This window comes from Orcinus orca, chromosome 1 (assembly GCF_937001465.1).
Source record: "Orcinus orca chromosome 1, mOrcOrc1.1, whole genome shotgun sequence".
Lineage (NCBI taxonomy): Eukaryota > Metazoa > Chordata > Mammalia > Artiodactyla > Delphinidae > Orcinus > Orcinus orca.
The window spans coordinates 196,793,842-196,813,669 of record NC_064559.1 but is presented as its reverse complement, the minus strand read 5'-3'; the positions used below and the strand labels follow the sequence as shown (position 1 = coordinate 196,813,669).

General features: G+C 37.9%; 1 protein-coding gene across 23 annotated transcripts in view; it reads right to left on the bottom strand.

Moving 5' to 3' along the window:
- EIF4G3 (eukaryotic translation initiation factor 4 gamma 3) overlaps positions 1-19,828 on the bottom strand; it is a 362,883-nt gene that overhangs the window by 9,528 nt on the left and 333,527 nt on the right. For all 23 annotated transcript variants that reach the window (XM_049706459.1, XM_033433181.2, XM_033433186.2 and 20 more), the window contains 4 exons: positions 18,915-19,040; positions 17,637-17,718; positions 15,371-15,469; positions 6,767-6,913 (listed from right to left, as the gene is read on the bottom strand). In XM_049706459.1, coding sequence (XP_049562416.1) covers positions 6,767-6,913; positions 15,371-15,469; positions 17,637-17,718; positions 18,915-19,040 — 454 coding nt within the window. The remainder of the gene's footprint in view (positions 1-6,766; positions 6,914-15,370; positions 15,470-17,636; positions 17,719-18,914; positions 19,041-19,828) is intronic.

Below are 19,828 nucleotides of genomic sequence, written 5' to 3'. Positions count from 1 at the left end.
ACGCTGGCAAAAGACCTCAGACTTCCCAAAAGGCAAGAAACTCCCCAGGTACCTGGGTAGGGCAAAAGAAAAAAGAATAAACACAGACAAAAGAATAGGGACAAAACCTGCACCTCTAGGAGGGAGCTGTGAAGGGGGAAAGTTTCCACGCACTAGGAAGTCCCTTCACTGGCGGAGATGGGGGGAGGGGGGTGAGGCAGGGGGGAAGCTTCGGGGCCACAGAGGAGAGCGCAGCAACAGCATTAGTCCTCTCCACCAGGAAGCCTACGCAACCCACTGAACCATCCTTAGCCACTGGGGACAGACACCAAAAGCAGCGGGAACCACAAACCTGCAGCCTACGAAAAGGAGACCCCAAACACAGTAAGTTAAGCAAAATGAGAAGATAGAGAAACACACAGCAGATGAAGGAGCAAGGTAAAAACGTACCAGACCAAACAAATGAAGAGGAAATAGGCAGTCTACCTGAAAAAGAATTCAGAGTAATGATAGTAAAGATGATCCAAAATCTTGGAAATAGAATGGAGAAAACATAAGAAACGTTTAACAAGGACCTAGAAGAACTAAAGAGCAAACACACAATGATGAACAACACAATAAATGAAATTTAAAATTCTCTAGAAGGAATCAATAGCAGAATAACTGAGGCAGAAGAACAGATAAGTGACCTGGAAGATAAAATAGTGGAAATAACTACCGCAGAGCACAATAAAGAAAAAAGAATGAAAAGAATTTGAGGACAGTCTCATTGACCTCTGGGACAACACTAAACACACCAACATTCGAATTATAGGGGTCCCAGAAGAAGAGAAAAAGAAAGGGACTGAGAAAATATTTGAAGAGATTATAGTTGAAAACTTCCCTAATATGGGAAAGGAAATAGTCAATCAAGTCCAGGAAGCACAGAGTCCCATACAGGATAAATCCAAGGAGAAACATGCCAAGACACACATATTAATCAAACTATCAAAAATTAAATACAAAGAAAAAATATTAAAAGCAGCAAGAGAAAAACAACAAATAACATACAAGGGAATCCCCATAAGGTTAACAGCTGATCTTTTAGCAGAAACTCTGCAAGCCAGAAGGGAGTGGCAGGACATATTTAAAGTAATGAAAGGGAAGAACATACAACCAAGATTACTCTACCCAGCAAGGATCACATTCAGACTCTATGGAGAAATTAAAACCTTCACAGACAAGCAAAAGCTAAGAGAATTCAGCATCAGCAAACCAGCTCTACAACAAATGCTAAAGGAACTTCTCTAGGCAGGAAACACAAGAGAAGGAAAAGACCTACAATAACAAACCCAAAACAATTAAGAAAATGGTAATAGGAACATACATATCGATAATTACCTTAAATGTAAATGGATTAAATGCTCCAACCAAAAGACATAGACTGGCTGAACAAATACAAAAACAACACCCGTATATATGCTGTGTACAAGAGACCCACTTCAGACCTAGGGACACATACAGACTGAAAGTGAGGGGATGGAAAAAGATATTCCATGCAAATAGAAATAAAAGAAAGCTGGAGTAGCAATTCTCACATCAGACAAAATAGACTTTAAAACAAAGACTATTACAAGAGACAAAGAAGGACACTAAATAGTGAACAAGGGATCAATCCAAGAAGAAGATAAAACAATCGTAAATATTTATGCACCCAACTTAGGAGCACCTCAATACATAAGGCAAATGCTAATAACCATAAAAGGGGAGATCAACAGTAACAAAATCATAGTAGGGGACTTTAACACCCCACTTTCACCAATGGACAGATCATCCAAAATGAAAATAAATAAGGAAACACAAGCTGTAAATAATACATTAAACAGGATGGACTTAATTGATATTTATAGGACATTCCACCCAAAACCAACAGAATACACTTTCTTCTCAAGTGCTCATGGAATGTTCTCCAGGATAGATCATATCTTGGGTCACAAATCAAGCCTTGGTAAATTTAAGAAAAATTGAAATCGTATCAAGTACCTTTTCCAGCCACAACGCTATGAGACTAGATATCAACTGCAGGAAAAAAATCCGTAAAAAAATACAAACACATGGAGGCTAAACAATACACTACTTAATAACGAAGAGATCACTGAAGAAATCAAAGAGAAAATCAAAACCTACCTAGAGACAAATGACAATGAAAACACGACAACCCCAAATCTATGGGATGCAGCAAAAGCAGTTCTAAGTGCAAAGTTTATAGCAATAAAATCCTACCTCAAGAAACATCTCAAATAAACAACCTAACCTTACACCTAAAGCAATCAGAGAAAGAAGAACAAAAACACCCCAAAGTTAGCAGAAAGAAAGAAATCATAAAGATCAAAGCAGAAATAAATGAAAAAGAAATGAAGGAAACAATAGCAAAGATCAATAAAACTAAAAGCTGGTTCTTTGAGAAGATAAAGAAAATTGATAAACCATTAGCCAGACTCATCAAGAAAAAAAGGGAGAAGACTCTAATCAATACAATTAGAAATGAAAAAGGAGAAGTAACAACTGACACTACAGAAATACAAAGGATCATGAGAGATTACTACAGTCAACTATATGCCAATAAAATGGACAACCTGGAAGAAATGGACAAATTCTTAGAAAAGCACAACCTTCAGAGACTGCACCAGGAAGAAGTAGAAAATATAAACAGACCAATCACAAGCACTGAAATTGAGACTGTGATTAAAAATCTTCCAACAAACAAAAGCCTAGGACCCGATGGCTTCACAGGCGAATTCTATCAAACATTTGGAGAAGAGCTAACACGTATCCTTCTCAAACCCTTCCAAAATATAGCAGAGGGAGGAACACGCCCCAACTCATTCTACAAGGCCACCATCACCCTGATACCAAAACTAGACAAAGATGTCACAAAGAAAGAAAACTACAGGCCAATATCACTGATGAACATAGATGTAAAAATCCTCCACAAAATACTAGTAAACAGAATCCAACAGCACATTAAAAGGATCATACACCATTATCAAGTGGGGTTTATCCCAGGAATGCAAGGATTCTTCAATATATGCAAATCAATCAATGTGATAAATCGTTTTTACAAATTGAAGGAAAAAACCATATGATAATCTCAAGAGATGCAGAAAAAGCTTTCAACAAAATTCAACACCCATCGATGATAAAAACCCTCCAGAAAGTAGGCATAGAGGGAACCTACCTCAACATAATAAAGACCATATATGACAAACCCATAGCCAACATCGTTCTCAATGGTGAAAAACTGAAACCTTTCCCACTAAGATCAGGAACAAGACAAGTTTGTCCACTCTCACCACTATTAAAATTCAACATAGTTGGGCTTCCCTGGTGGCGCAGTGGTTGAGAGTCCGCCTGCCGATGCAGGCGACACGGGTTCGTGCCCCGGTCCAGGAAAATCCCACATGCCACAGAGAGGCTAGGCCTGTGAGCCATGGCTGCTGGGCCTGCGCATCCGGAGCCTGTGCTCCGCAACGGGAGAGGCCACAACAGTGAGAGGCCTGTGTACCGCAAAAAAAAAAAAAAAAAAAAAATTCAACATAGTTTTGAAAGTTTTAGGCACAGCAATCAGAGAAGAAAAAGAAATGAAAGGAATCCAAACAGGAAAAGAAGAAGTAAAGCTGTCACTGTTTGCAGATGACATACTATACATAGAGGATCCTAAAGATGCTCCCAGAAAACTACTAGAGCTAATCAACGAATCTCGTAAAGTAGCAGGATACAAAATTAATGCACAGAAATCTCTTGCATTCCTATACACTAATGATGAAAAATCTTAAAGAGAAATTAAGGAAACACTCCCATTTACCACTGCAACAGAAAGAATAAAATACCTAGGAATAAACCTACATAAGGAGACAAAAGACCTGTATGTAGAAAACTATAAGACACTGATGAAAGAAATTAAAGATGATACAAACAGATGCAGAGATATACCATGTTCTTGGATTGGAATAATCAATACTGTGAAAATGACTATACTACCCAAAGCAATCTAAAGATTCAATGGAATCCCTATCAAACTACCACTGGCATTTTTCATAGAACTGGAACAAAAAATTTTACAATTTGTATGGAAACACTAAAGACCCCGAATAGCCAAAGCAATCTTGAGAAAGAAAAACAGAGCTGGAGGAATCAGGCTCCCTGACTTCAGACTATACTACAAAGCTACAGTAATCAAGACAGTATGGTACTGGCATAAAAACAGAAATATAGATCAATGGAACAGGATAGAAAGCCCAGAGATAAACCCACACACATATGGTCACCTTATCTTTCATAAAGGAGGCAAGAATATAGAATGGAGAAAAGACAGCCTCTTCAATAAGTGGTGCTGGGAACACTGGACAGCTACATGTAAAACAATGAAATTAGAACACTCCCTAACACCATACACAAAAATAAACTAAAAATGGATTAAAGACCTAAATGTAAGGCCAGACACTATCAAACTCTTAGAGGAAAGCACAGGCAGAACTCTCTATGACATAAATCTCAGCAAGATCCTTTTTGACCCACCTCCTAGAGAAATGGAAATAAAACAAAAATAAACAAATGGGACGTAATGAGACTTAAAAGCTTTTGCACAGCAAAGGAAACCTTAAACAAGACGAAAAGACAACCTTCAGAATAGGAGAAAATATTTGCAAATGAAGCAACTGACAAAAGATTAACCTCCAAAATTTACAAGCAGCTCATGCAACTCAGTATCAAAAGAACAAACAACCCAATCCAAAAATGGGCAGACCTAAACACACGTTTCTCCAAAGAAGATATACAGATCGCCAACAAACACATGAAAGAATGCTCAACATCACTAATCATTAGAGAAATGCAAATCAATACTACAATGAGGTATCACCTCACACCAGTCAGAATGGCCATCATCAAAAAATCTACAGACAACAAATGCTAGAGAGGGTGTGGAGAAAAGGGAACCCTCTTACACTGTTGGTGGGAATGTAAATTGATACAGCCACTATGGAGAACAGTACGGAGGTTCCTTAAAAAACTGAAAATAGAACTACCATATGACCCAGCAATTCTACTACTGGGCATATACCCTGAGAAAACCGTAATTCAAAAAGAGTCATGTACCACAATGTTCATTGCAGGTCTATTTACAATAGCCAGGAGATGGAAGCATCCTAAGTGTCCATCGACAGATGAAGGGATAAAGAAGATGTGGCACATATATACAATGGAATATTACTCAGCCATAAAAAGAAACAAAATTGAGTTATTTATAGTGAGATGGATGGACCTAGAGTCTGTCGTACAGAGTGAAGTAAGACAGAAAGAGAAAAACAAATACCGTATGCTAACACATATATATGGAATCTTAAAAAAAAAAAAGTTATGAAGAACCTAGGGGCAGGACTGGAATAAAGACACAGATGTAGAGAATGGACTTGAGGACATGGGGAGGGGGAAGGGGAAGCTGGGATGAAGTGAGAGAATGGCATGGATATATACAGACTCCCAAATGTAAATAGCTAGCTAGTGGGAAGCAGCCGCATAGCACAGGGAGATCAGCTTGGTGCTTTGTGACCACTTAGAGGGGTGGGATAGGGAGGGTGGGAGGGAGATGCAAGAGGGCGGAGATATGGGGATATATGTATACGTACAGCTGATTCACTTTGTGATACAGCAGAAACTAACACACCATTGTAAAGCAATTATACTCCAATAAAGATGTTAAAAAAAAAAAAAGACTGAAAGAGCAGTTTGAGCTCAGTGTAGTGAGCCTGCCAGAAGCACAGTTTAAAAAAAAAAAAAAAAAAGCAAAAAGCACCACCTAACTCTGTACTGTTGGACCACACCCGGTGATCATGCTCAGTTTGCACATGTCACTTTGAGAGGAATGTTCAAAATCCAGGTTATGTTTGTATGAGAATAAGCAGACAAGGGTCTGGATATCTAGATTTCAGGAAGGAATGAAAGAACCTAGAGGGGGAGATAGGGATATATCTTACTGACTAGTATAAATTACTTTAAAAAGATTCTGAATTAGGTGAGTTGACAGATTATCGTATAGACAGCAGGGAAAATAGGTAAAAAAATCAATTTATCAGAAGCTTCATTATTTCTCAGTGCCTGGAAATGAGTTGTTAAGAAAACAACAGCCCATTAGAAGGACTACAAAACAAGATTTATGCAAGAGGGAGAGAACTAGATTAGCCTTCAATGGCTTTCTTTCAACTTGGATTAGTATACGATCCCATGGAAATGTGCACAAATAAAACACATGTACATAAACAGAAGTTACTATTTAAAGGAATACAGTAACAAATTAAAATCGGACATGATCAACAGACTCCATAACACAAGATAAGTAAGATATGAAGTTTCCAGAAGGGAGCGTTGTTATGAAAATGTCAGTCAACACATTTAATAATAATTATATATTGCTTATTAATTTTATCCAGATTAGTATTTAAAACATGACAACATTCAGAAAGAAATGCAAATTTTTGAATGGTAAAATGCAGGGTGTATCCAAAACTAATGAGAGATCCAGAAAAATGGCTTATGTTCTGAATATTTTTACCTGACTTTATAAAAGACTATGAATCTTATAAAAATAGAAAAACAGCATTACTTTCAAATACATAAACATGTAAGAATAAAAACTAACTTCATTAAAGTTAAAAACTCCCATTAAGTGACAGGGTAAATATGTGAATGAAGGGATCCCACAAGAATCTTTCTTGCAGAGATATCAGGGAAGGTGACATAGTCTTTATACCTCTACCCAGTCAAAGATCTGTTCATCATTTGCTTTGTCCTCAATAATGAGTTTCTCGAGTCGCTTATACAGCTCTTCGGCAGAGAGTTCTTTCTTTGAAAGTGCTTCAGAGGAACAGGAACCATCAGACTCTATAAAGTCCAACTTCTGTAACATACAGTGTTAAACATATTAACATAATTCAATATTATTATCACCCTGAGAGGAAAACAAAGTCATGGGCTATCTCTTCTATTGCACATGGAATCAAAATGATCAGCAGAAGCCATTCTATATTTATTGTTCTAATAGATTCTCACTCCATTATCCTTCTGAATATTTCCCCATTTTTTAATACTGCATAGCTCTGCTGCTTCTTAAAAACAAAAGCTTACTTCTCCAAATCATTCTGAGTTTCAGTCTTTTTAAAAAATTTAAGTACATCTGACATATAATATTATATTAGTTTCATGTGTACAACATAGTGATTTGCCATTTGTATACACCGTGAAATGGTCACCACAATAAGTCTAGTCATTATCTGTCACCATACAAAGTCAATACAATACTATTGACTGTGTTCTCCATGCTATACATTACATCCTCATAACTTATTTATTTTATAACTGGAAGTTTGTACCTCTTGACCCCCTCCTTCACCTATTTCACCCCTGCCAACCCCTTCCCCTCTGGCAACCAACTACCTATTCGCTGTATCTATGGGTTTTGATTTGTTTTGTAGAATCCATATATAAGTGAAATCATGCAGTATTTGTCTTTCTCTTGACTTATTTCATTTAACATAATACCCCTGGGTGCTTCAGTCTGGCTTTTAGCTGTGACATAGCTCTAAGGCAGGGCAGGAGTACTGGCAAGGGTACAATTTAACTCCCTTTCTGCAGCCTATGATTTAGTATCACTATTGCCACCGAGCAGCTGTCAAAAACTCTATACTTTTAGTTTTGTCAAGTCCTTCAAACACCTCTTGACCGTTCTGAATCTGAGTGTGAGAAATGATGCCATAATTGTTTAACTCTTAGATGGTAGTTAAAAAAAATCAATAATCAAAATGATTTTTCATTTTCAAGGGTATAAGGAAATGAGGTATATGTTTTGCCTTATGAAATTTCTCTATGAAAAAACCATGATTAAAATATTAAAGATTATTAACATATTTTCCTCTAATACCTTAGAAGACTCTGATATATTCCTATACCCTCCTTTGATCCACAAAGAAAAAATTACCTTGAATTCTGTGAAAAAAAAATTTCATTCTATCGTTTTAATTGTCTTTACCACTTATGCCCATTTTAAAATATATTCCTATAGAGTTTAGAAACATGATTCAGTGTTACAATTTTTCTGATTCAATGTTGATAAATATCTCAACCACCACATTTCAATATATATACAAAATCACAAGAAGATGGCCATAAGTTCTTTTAAGAACAGGCAATTTTTCACAGCCTTGAAACATTCTCCAAATTTGTTCTAACACTCTTAGGTGTTAGAACACCTACACAGAATACCTCTTTAACCTACCCTATATCTACATAGATGATTGAAGGTCTGAGAGTGATTAACAACAGCAGCAAAATCAAACATGAATTACGTTGCTCATTAATATAATACGACATAAAAATGTGAAAGTGAACGTCTTTACCATGGCCAAACAGAGTCAGTGGTGAGCTGTAAAGTTTACCTTGGTCATTGGAGAGAAACATTTATTTCTCAGAATCCCTGTGTTTCTGTATACGTTATTGAATCCTCCTAGAACCTAGAAGGTTGGGCTTCAAATTTATGGATCAGCTCATCACTACCTCTTGCAGAATGTACGTGGGTTCCCGGAAAAAGGGCATTAAACCAGCCATTTTAATTTTTATTTATGTTGGCTGCGCTGGGTCTTCGTTGTGGCTCATGGGCTCTCTAGTTGTGGCGCACAGGCTTCTCTAGTTGCGACACGCCGGCTCAATAGTTGCGGCACAAAGGCTTAGTACCCTGACCAGGGATCGAACCCAGGCCCCCCCCACTGCATTGGGAGTGTGGAGTCTTAACCACTGGACCACCAGGGGAGTCCCTAAACCAGCCATTTTAGAAGAAAGCTAATATTCAGGATACAGAAGGCCAAGTTTTCTGGAACCTCATTTTTTTTGTCTTTTAAACATTTGTTTGTTTGTTTGTTTTGTGGTATGTGGGCCTCTCACTGTTGTGGCCTCTCCCATTGTGGAGCACAGGCTCCGGACGCGCAGGCTCAGTGGCCATGGCTCACGGGCCCAGCTGCTCCGTGGCATGTGGGATCTTCCCGGACCGGGGCATGAACCTGTGTCCCCTGCATCGGCAGGCAGACTCTCAACCACTGCGCCACCAGGGAAGCCCTGAACATTTTTATTAATAACAACATCATCCGTAACTGACTGAGTTCCTCTCTATGCTCAGTGCTTCTTAAACATTATCTCATTTAATCCCCATAAAAATTCTACCAGATAGTTCTTATAAGCATTTCATAGGTGAGGAATATGAGGCTTAGAGAAATCAAGTAATTTGCTTAAAGTCTTAAGTCGTAGAAAACTGGAACCTGAATCCAGGTTTATTTGACTTCAAATCAGGGTGCCATATGATTTCATTTCTCTTGGATATACACCTAGAAGTACAACTGTTGGGTCTCACGGGAATTCTGTGAGAAACCATCCTTGGGTAGTTATTTTCATAAATTACATCTTTATACAATGTATGCCCATTAACACATATTTATAGTTATTTTCTTATGGATTTGCCTTTTAAATCATATAGCAAAGAAAATGAGGAACTACAAACCAAAAACATAATAATACTTGCTTTTATATTTCCCTGTGTGGTTACTTTTACCAGTTATCTATGTTTCTTTGTATGGCTTCGAGCTACACTCTTGTGTTCTTTTGCTTCAGCCTGACAGACTCAGTTTTGCAGGGAAGGTCTACTAACTCACTTAGTTTTTATCTGGGAATGTCTTAATTTCTTCTTCATTTTTATAGGAAATATTGCCAGATATAAACAGTCTTTAAATTTTAGTACTTTAGTTACCCTTTTTTTTTTGGCTGCATTGGGTCTTTGTTGCTGCGCGCGGGGCTTTCTCTAGTTGAGGCGAGCAGGGGCTGCTCTTCATTGTGGTTCACAGACTTCTCACTGCGGTGGCTTCTCTTGTTGTGGAGTTCGGGCTCTAGGTGTGTGGGCTTCAGTAGTTGTGGCACACGTGCTCAAGAGCTCAGGCTCAGAAGTTGTGGTGCACGGGCTTAGTTGCTCCGCGGCATGTGGGATCTTCTCAGACCAGGGCTCGAACCTGTGTCCCCTGCATTGGCAGGCGGATTCTTAACCACTGCACCACTAGGGAAGCCCAGTACTTTAAATATATCATTCCAGTGTCTTTTGACAGCCATAGTTTCTGATGATAAACTGGCTGTTAATCTTATTGAGGCTTCTTTGTATGTGACGAGTCTCTTCTCTCTTGATGTTTTCAAGATTTCTTCTTTGTTTTTGTCTTTCAACAGTTTCATTATATCTTGATGTCAAACTGACTTTATCCTGCCTGGAGTTTGCTGAAATTCCTAGATGTGTAGATTCATATCTTTGAACAAATTTGGGAAGTTTTTGACCATTATTTCTTCAAATACTTAAATACTTTCTTCTGCTCTTTTCTCCCTTCTCTGGGACTACATTATCTATATACTGATGTGTTTGACAGTGTCCCCTAGGTCCTTAGACTCTGTTAATTTTTCTTGATTCTCTTTTCTTTGCTCCTCAAACTGAGCAATTTCTTTTTTCAAAGCCTCTTTATATGTTAAATGGATTATTTTTTCAATATGTATTATTACAATTTAAAGTTTTCTTTAAAAAATAAACTATAGGGACTTTAAAAAAATTCAATGATATTCAGTTCCATATAACAATGCCAGAAATTTCATTAGCAAAACAATTAGTAAAAGAGTGTATCTGTTGTGAATACTGAAGATGGATTTTCATCGTAGTAAATTAGTGCTGAATCAGTGATTCCTGACTGACTGAGCAATTTCAATTGCCCTGTTTCCAAGTTCGCTGACTGATTCTTCTGCCTGCTCAAACCTGCTGTTGAAAGAGTCTAATTTTTCATTTCAGCTATTACCACTTTTCAGTTTCTACTTGGCTCCTTTTTATAATTTCTACCTCTTTACCAGTATTCTCAACTTGTTCAATTCATCATTCTGATTTCCTTTATTTCTTCGTCCATGGTTTTCTTCAGCAACTTGAGCATATTTACGTCAGTTAAAGTCCTTGTCTAGTATTCCCAATGTTTGGGCTTCCTCAGGGATGCTTTCTGTCATTTTCTTATTTTCCCCTGTGAATGAGCTGTATTTTCCTGTTTCTTTGAGTACTTCATAATTTTTTTGTTGAAAACTAGACAGTGTAATGCAGTAAGTCTGGACATCAGATTCTCTCCCTCACCCTGTATGATGTTGCAGTCATCTGTTTAGTGACTTTTAGACAAGGACTATATTACTTCTCGTATATGGTTACTGAAGTCTCTGATCCATTACCTCTGCAGTCAGCCAGTGACCTTTCAGAGATTTCAGTGAATGCCTGGATCCAATAAGAAAAAGAGAGGGGCATGGGGGCATGGGGAAGACATAAATGTGTTCTGTTTAAGTTCTTTGACAGACCCCATCCAAGAAGTTCCTTCAGGGTGAGGAGCTGAAATGACATCAAGGTCCTGCACAGGATACTCGGTGAACTGCTACGCAGATTAAAAGACACAACACCAATCTTTAGAGGGCAAGGTCTTTAGTGCTCAACCTGGCGCCAGAAAGAAGGTGCTACTGTCTCCTCAGCTGTCTGTCACAGAGCTGGGGGGTGATAGCTTTCTATGCAAAACACCAAAATCACTCGAATTTACCAGACTCTTTTTTTCATCAAGCATCCTCCTGGTGTTGGTAGTGCACGTGTTCCACTCCACAATTCCAAAATAGCTGATTCTAACAGACCTTCCCAGCTCAATAGTTGTTTCAGTGGAGGGACTAATTCTGGACCTTCTTACTATATCATCTTCCCTCCATCCATACACTGATTTTTAAATTTTAAATTAACCTTACATTTCTGTGATAAAACCTACCTGGTTATGATGTATTATCCTTTTTATATATTGTTGCATTTGATTTGTGAAAATTTTGTTGACAAGATTTTCTCTGTGTTAATTAGGAATACTGGTCTATAGTTCTCTTTTCTTGAAATGCCCTTGATTTTGTTACCAGTTTAATGCTGGTCTCACAGAATGAGTTGGAAAATAAGTCTCTCCTGTTCAATGTTTTGGAAGAATTGGTGTAGAATTCTTTGCAGAAGTGGCATTATTTCTCCCTTAAATGTTTCGTAGAATTCATCAGTGAACTCACTGGTGCCTGGAGTTTTCTTTGTGAGACGTTAACTACTTCAATTTCTTTCATAGATATTCAGGTTATCTATTCTTCTTCTTGAGTCAGCTCTAGTAGTTTGTGTCAAGAAATTTACTCATTTCAACTAAGTTGGTGTATTTATTGGCATAAAGATTATTTGCAAAATTCTCTTACCTGTTGTTATGTGTAGAATCTATACAATGTCACCTCTCTCATTCTTTTTATTAGAAATCTGTGCCTTCTCTTTTTTATTTTTCCTGATTAGTCTGGCGAGGGGTTTATCAATTTTATCTTTTCAAAGAACCAGCTTTTGACTTCAGTGACTTTTCTCTACTGTTCTTCTGTTTCATTGACTTCTGCTCTGATTCTTGTTATTTCCGTTTTTTAAAATTTATTTAGTTTTGGCTGTGTTGGGTCTTGTTTCTGTGCGAGGGCCTTCTCCAGTTGCGGCGAGCGGGGGCCACTTCATCGCGGCGCGCGGGCCTCTCACTGTCGCGGCCTCTCTTGTTGCAGAGCACAGGCTCCAGACGCGCAGGCTCAGTAGTTGCTCCGCGGCATGTGGGATCTTCCCAGACCAGGGCTCGAACCCGTGTCCCCCGCACTGGCAGGCAGATTCTCAACCACTGCGCCACCAGGGAAGCCCCTTCTTTTTTCTATTTACTTTGAGTTTTATTTGCTCTTCCATTTTCTAATTTTGTAAGGTTGAAGCTGAAGTTACTGATTTGTGACCTTACTTGTTTCCTACACACAGGTGTTCAGTGCTAAAAATTTCACTCTAAGTATGGCTTTAGTTGCATTCCACAAATTCTGATGTGTTGTGTTTTCATTTTCATTCACTATAAAATATTTAAAAAATCTTTTATGATTTCTCGTTGACTCACGGGTTATTTAGAAGTGTGTTATTAAGTTTCTAAATATATGTTGCCCTTATCCTTAAAGGTTAGTTTATTTGGAAGTCAACTCTAGATTAACTGATATTTTCTCAGCACTTTAAGATTATTCTGGGACTTCCCTGGTGGTCCAGTGGTAAAGAATCTGCCTTACAATGCAGGGGACACGGGTTCAAGCCCTGGCCAGGGAACTAAGGTCCCACATGTCATGGGGCAACTAAGCCCATGCGCCGCAACTACTGAGCTCCTGTGCCTCAACTAGAGAGCCTGCGTGCTGCAGACTACAGAGCCCACATGTTCTGGAACCTACATGCCACAACTACAGAGCCCAAAACACCCTGGAGCCTGTGCGCCACAACTAGAGGGAGGCCTGCGCTCCGCAACGAAGAGCCCGCGCGCTTCAATGAAAGATCCCACATACCGCAACTAAGACCTGATGCAGCCCCCGCCCCCCCGCAAAAAAGAAAAAGATTACGCCACCATCTTTCATTGTTATCTGTGTATACTTTGATAACAATTGGCTTTCATTGTTGCTATTGCAAAGTCTGCTTTTCCTTTGTAGGTAATGTGCTGCTTCTTTCTAGCTACTTTAAAATCGTTTTTTGCTTGCTTTTGATATTATGCAGTTTCACTAAAATGTAACTATTCTATGTGGTATACATGTGCTTTCTATATAGATTCATATATTTTTCAGTTCTGGAAAAGTCAGCCACAGTCTCTTCAAATATTGCCTCTTCTCCATTCACCCTATTTTCCCTTCTAGGACTCCAATTAGACACGTTAGACTTTCTCATTCTATCCTCTAAATTTCATAACAGCTCTTAGAATTCTGTCTAGTTTCTTCTCCTTCTCTTTTTATATCTGCCCAGTCATTTTGACTACTCTCTTCATGTTTGCTCATTTTTGTCTCTCTTTTTAAAATAATGTTATTTTATATGCGGAGTGATGATTCCATTATCTCAAGTCTTTGGAGTCTAAATCTTGCACTTACTGTCTGTTTACTGTCACTCATGGTTACCTGTTTCGTTATATGTTAAATGAACTCTAAGTATTAACTCATATATTTAGATAATGTTAATTTGTAGAAAGTAAGAGCTAAGTTGAGTATAGTTTTCTCCAAAGAGCATTTTGGTTTGCTGCTTCTTGGAGCCAGGGTAATATTGAACTGGGACCATTTCAACATCTTCAAGATCTCTGGCAGCGCTTATAATGGTATTAGGCAACACACCCTTTACATGTGCTTACTGCTCAGAGTCGATTTCATCTTTGGCTTTTTTCCCCCTTATTCGTTTTGTTACTTGGGAATTTCCTCCACTTTTTATGAGCCCAGCTATGCAAGATAAATTATGCCTTATGTAGGTTCTTATTATCATGGCAGGAGTGCTCCTCAGTGTATCTAGACTACAAGCAAAAGGAAGCTAAAGTCCACAGTTAATCTAATGTCTTTATCCAGCTTAAAATATACTTAAAGCCATTTTCAGATTGCTTTATTATTTTCTTTTTACCTAAGAGTGATTTTTTTCTTCTTATTGCCGATTTTGTTGGCTGTCTTAGCACTTATTTTCCTCAGATGTTTAAGGGTTCTGACTTGCAGGACCATTCTGAGAGGAAAGTTTTTGTTTTGTCACTCTTCTTTTTACGGTTGCCTCTATTTGGTCCCCCACAATTCTTTACTTAGGACCAGATTATATTGACTATGTAGCCTTCTGCCTTGTTGTGGATTTCTGAATCCAGTTATCAAGTCAGTAGGCAGCTTAGCTAAGGTTCTGCCTGTAAGACTATATCTACTTCCTCGTATTTATCGAGTTTCCACTTAGTGACATGCAGTAAGCCTGTCTCCAATCTTCTACCCTGAAAGGGGCATAGACCCTATTACCCCACAGAAATAACTTCTCCTGTCTCTATTTGCTTTCAGACCCAGAGCTCAGAAGACTTGCAGCTTTAGCCCTATTAACCCTGCTTTATTCATCAATTTCATTTCTGGTTCATGGAGACGTGTAGCTTGTTTTCTAAGTGTGGCTAAGTCCTTAAATTTTTCTTTTCTTTTTTATCTATCATCTACTTAACGCAGAGAAAAAAAGCTACGATGTTGTTAAAAGTTGCCTAGTGAGAATCGTGATTGATTCTGACGAGAGATCAGGAAATATCTGTCCTTAGGAATCACGAGGTTTTTTTGGGTAAAGTGGCTTTAAAGCATGGACTTACAATGACATCTTGACCATGATTCCTATTTTGGTCTAATTTTAATAACTGGAATACTAGTACAAATACCTTTATCTCCTCTAAGAAACAGACCAACTACAATCAAACAGGAAGGCACAAGCCTTGCTCTTACTCACCTGCTCCAAGAGAAAATTATGTACATCTTCCCCTTCTGGTAAAAAATCCTTCCAGCTGAGGTCAGCCTCCCTCCATAAGGCTCCCACTTTCTTATGGCTCTAAAACAGACATTAAGTCCAATCCATTTAGTTTTACATTGGAAGGAGAAAAAGAAGTCAAGAGTACAGAAGTTTGAAGGAAGGCTAAAAAACTGAAACTTTTCCTTGCTGATATGAAGTTAATTTCTTAGGACACTTAGCTTTCAAACTGAGATGTCTGAATGTTCATAAATGTAATGGTAAATGAAGTACAGTTGCTTAACGTTCAAGAATTTCTTCTACCAGATGACTAATCTGGGGATCTGCAAGCTGGTGTTTGGGATTTATGAATATAATCACCTAAAAAGAGTCCAATTCACAGAGCTTATAAATTCAAAACTGTCTCTTTTCCTGGATAGTGCTATATGCATCCGCTATTAAAGCCATTCAACAAGCCTCCCTGGAGTCCCTCTTCATAGTAGGTTACGATTATGCGACCTAACATGAGAATGACTAAGGAAGTCATTGCTCCTGATCAAGGAATGAGAATTATTTCAAGGGCAAGAAGAAGTGCAAGGTTGAGCCCAGGAAACAACAGAGAAGAGCTGCTGTCAGGTGGAAAACTGATGAGGAGGTACAACAAGTCCACTGCCTGAACAAAGTCACAGTGATAAAGGAAAATGTCAGGCTTTGAGGCTGCAACTGTCATCTAAGAAACATGTACTAGTTATTTCACAGACTAACTTGCCCAAGGTATAGCTGATAACCTCGCAGAGTCAGGATTTAAACTCAGGCTAATTCCAGAGCTTATATTCTATGAGAATTTTGTTTTAGTTAGGAGAAGTGAGAATTTGCTTTCTGTTTCTACAAATAAAAGTTAACAAGAAGTTGAATTTTAGGGACTAAAGTCAAGTAGGTAGAAGAGCATGAGAAAATTCTGGATCTACAAATTAGGGTTCAATAAAAACTTTAGTGCCATCAAGCAAAGAATATTAAGAACAAACAAATAGATAATCAACTAGAATTAGAGACAAGACTGTTTAGTACACCTATCTATGAATAACTATTATACAAATAAGTATCATAGTTTAAGTCAGAAATCACTCTAAAATTTTCATACGTGAGTTGTTTTGTTTTGACGTTTCTCACCCCAGGAGTTACATCACCTTTGTGAAGCTATACCACTTTCCCAAACGTCTTAGACCTCTAATACAGCACTGACACTCTCTTTTGAAACTATTGGTTTAGATTTGTTTGTCTCCCTCTCCAGTTTATAAATTCTTTGAAGGTTTAGCTATCTTTGCAGACTAAAATCCTAGCATAGAGCTTTGCAAAGAATTATGCAGTAGTTATTAAACTAAAATAAATGCAACTTTAAGATAGAAATTCACAATCCTGCGGAATCATTTTTACCACCTATTTCTTTTTTTGCCATTAAAAAAATTTATTTTATCGAAATATAGTTGATTTATCATGTTGTGTTAATTTCTGCTGCACAGCAAAGTGATTCAGTTACACATATATATACATTATTTTTCACATTCTCTTCCATTATGGTTTATCACAAAATATTGAATATAGTTCTCTGTGCTATACAGTAGGTCCTTATTGTTTACCCATTCTACATATAATAGTTTGCATCTGCTAATCCCAAACTCCCAGTCCATCCCTCCCCTACCTCCCCTACCCCAACCCCACCCCGTGAACCAAAAGTCTGTTCTCTATGTCTGTAAGTCTGTTTCTGTTTCGTAGATAAGTTCATTTGTGTTGCATTCTAGATTCCACATGTAAGTGATATCAATATGATTTTTTTACCACCTATTTCTAATCAGATTACCTAGCCCGTGATCCAAAAATATTGTAAAATTAATCATTTTATGGATCTTATCTTTCTCTGAAAGCAGAGGAGTTTTAATTGAAATCTATTAAAAAGTATAAATAATATAGCCATTTTGTTTCAAGAGAAGATAAAATCATTAGCCACAAATAAAATACATCTTGAGATTCTTTAGAATTGTACCAAATCTGTCTGAGATTAGATAATTCTTTCCCAAATTACAAGAAAACAGAAGGACAAATATACCTTTGGAAGAAACTAGACTGAACCAGAAACCTCACTTTTCTTTTTTTTTCTTCAAATAATAGAAGTTAAGAGAGTTACCTGCACAGTGATACCTAACGCTTTTCACGGATAACCCAAGATCAAAATCACTACACTTCCCAATAGGCTGCTAAATCCAACACTCACCATTTGTTTGCATAGAAGGTGCAATATTTCAGAAAGCAAGACTCCAGCTCTTCCAACAGGAAGTAAAGGTTTGCTAAATTCTCTGTAAAAGATAAGAGTAGTGATTAAGTACCTCTGAACAAACTCTCTGTTCTAGAACAGTATGCAAACAATGTGTGCCAAAAGAACAGATACTGTGCAACCTAAATAATACTGGGCAAGCAGAATTCCAGAACATCTCTAAGTAATAATTTTCAGAAGTAGTTCAGAGACTTCAGGTTCACTTTACGCTTCATGGGGAAGCTGGAAAAGAGACTTTAGAGTTCCTGGGTTTTGCCTTTTTCTCTAACTGCTTCAGTGACGGAAGCAATGCAAAGATCAGTCTCACTTAACAATCTGTTTATTTACATGAGCTCCACCTTAAGCCGAAAGAAGAGAAGCACCTAAGGTAGCAGGGAGTTGTGAAGCTTAGTTATGAAGTGTTTTTAAGAAAGGAAGATTTTCTTTAGAATACAGATGAAACAGAAAGGAACCAATTTTCTCACAGTCTGTATCAGTATTTCCCAAACTGTGTTCCACAGCATTTCCCAAACTGTGTTCCACAGGACGTCGATAATTATTCCTCAAAAAAGGATTCTACAGTCAATTAAGTGAAGCACTGCTGACTTAAACAAAGCTACAGTTTTTATTTGTTGCTTGGTTTTACTATAGGATTCTCACAACCTTTAACGTGCTATAATACGCTTTGTGAATCTCAAAGAAAAGGGACACAACAGTATGCAGAGTTTGACTATGTGAACAGCTTTGAGGGAAATACTAATGTTTTGAAGAAGAGTTTGGGAAATACTAGTCTACACAATGTAGCAACAATTTCCCACTCACGTCCAAACCTAGAAATGCCTAAGAGCTCAGCTCCTTTTAAAACAACCTGAGCATGTGCTATGCAGGTACCACAGTCTGAATGTTATTATGTGGAACTATAACCTCTTACAGCATTGGAGCAATGAGAGACATAAAAGTCAGATTAGCATTAAGCTTCCAGGAGCAATCACCTTCCAATTGCATGATTCTGGAGCCATATCTAACCTTAATGGACCACAGGGCTATTATATCCCCATCACTTCTCCAATTTAGAAAAATGTAACATTTTTATACTGAAATTAGAAGTCTGAAAGAGCCACAGGCTGCGTGTGAGAGTCCTCAAAAGCACTGAAGCGAGAGCACTATGCTAGGAAGCTAGCTGGCAGGCTCTGAGTCATTTTAACTAGATATACATCAAAAGAAACAAGTATAACTTACATGATAAGTTCTCTCATGGAGATTCCGCCTTCTTTTAACATGGGGGTCACCAGTTCAGCAAGGTACAACCAAATATGGGGAATATCAATGGCCATGTCATCTGCCAATTCCAGTGTTTCTGAAAAACTGAAAAAGAACAGGAAAAAAATTCACATGCAAATGTAATTCAAAAGTTAACATTAAATAAACAGACCAAAAACCAGTCAACAAATACCTATTAAACAACTGCTATGTTCGGTACTGTTCTAGGCATCAAGTAAACAAGTTTTTGCTCTCAAAGACCTTGTATTAGTGTGGGGAGGAAAACAAAACCACCAAAAGCCTATTTGCAGATAGGGCTAATTCTCTGAAGAACATGAACTATGGTACTAGGCTATCCCTAGAGGGGGATCAGAAAATACCTCTGTATGGAAGTGACATCTGCAAGACTTAAATGATGAAAATGGGGCAGTTATATGATGTTCTAGGGTAACAGGCTACTCTATTTAATCCCACACTATAAATAGTTCACTACAGTTGAGTATCATATCCTCTGAGTCAGTCAGAAGCACTGACTAAAAACTTAGTGTAATGCAGACCAGACACAAGGAGAAGAAAAGACAAAAATCCTTGTCACTGAGGAGCTTACAATGGGGAAGGAAACTGGATGGATACAAAAGAGCCTGACAACATTACTATATAACACTGTCATTATGACATGTTACAAACTGTTCGACCTCTAAAGAAAAGCTAATGGTTTCAGGCTTTCATGCTACGGAATACTTCTCAATGTGAAGTAAAATAAATGGAATTTCAATATAAAATTTAGAAACACCAAATATCAGCCCAGTCTTATTTAGGCTGAAAATCATAGCTATTCTTTTTTTTTTTTTTTTTTTGCGGTACGCGGACCTCTCACTGCTGTGGCCTCTCCC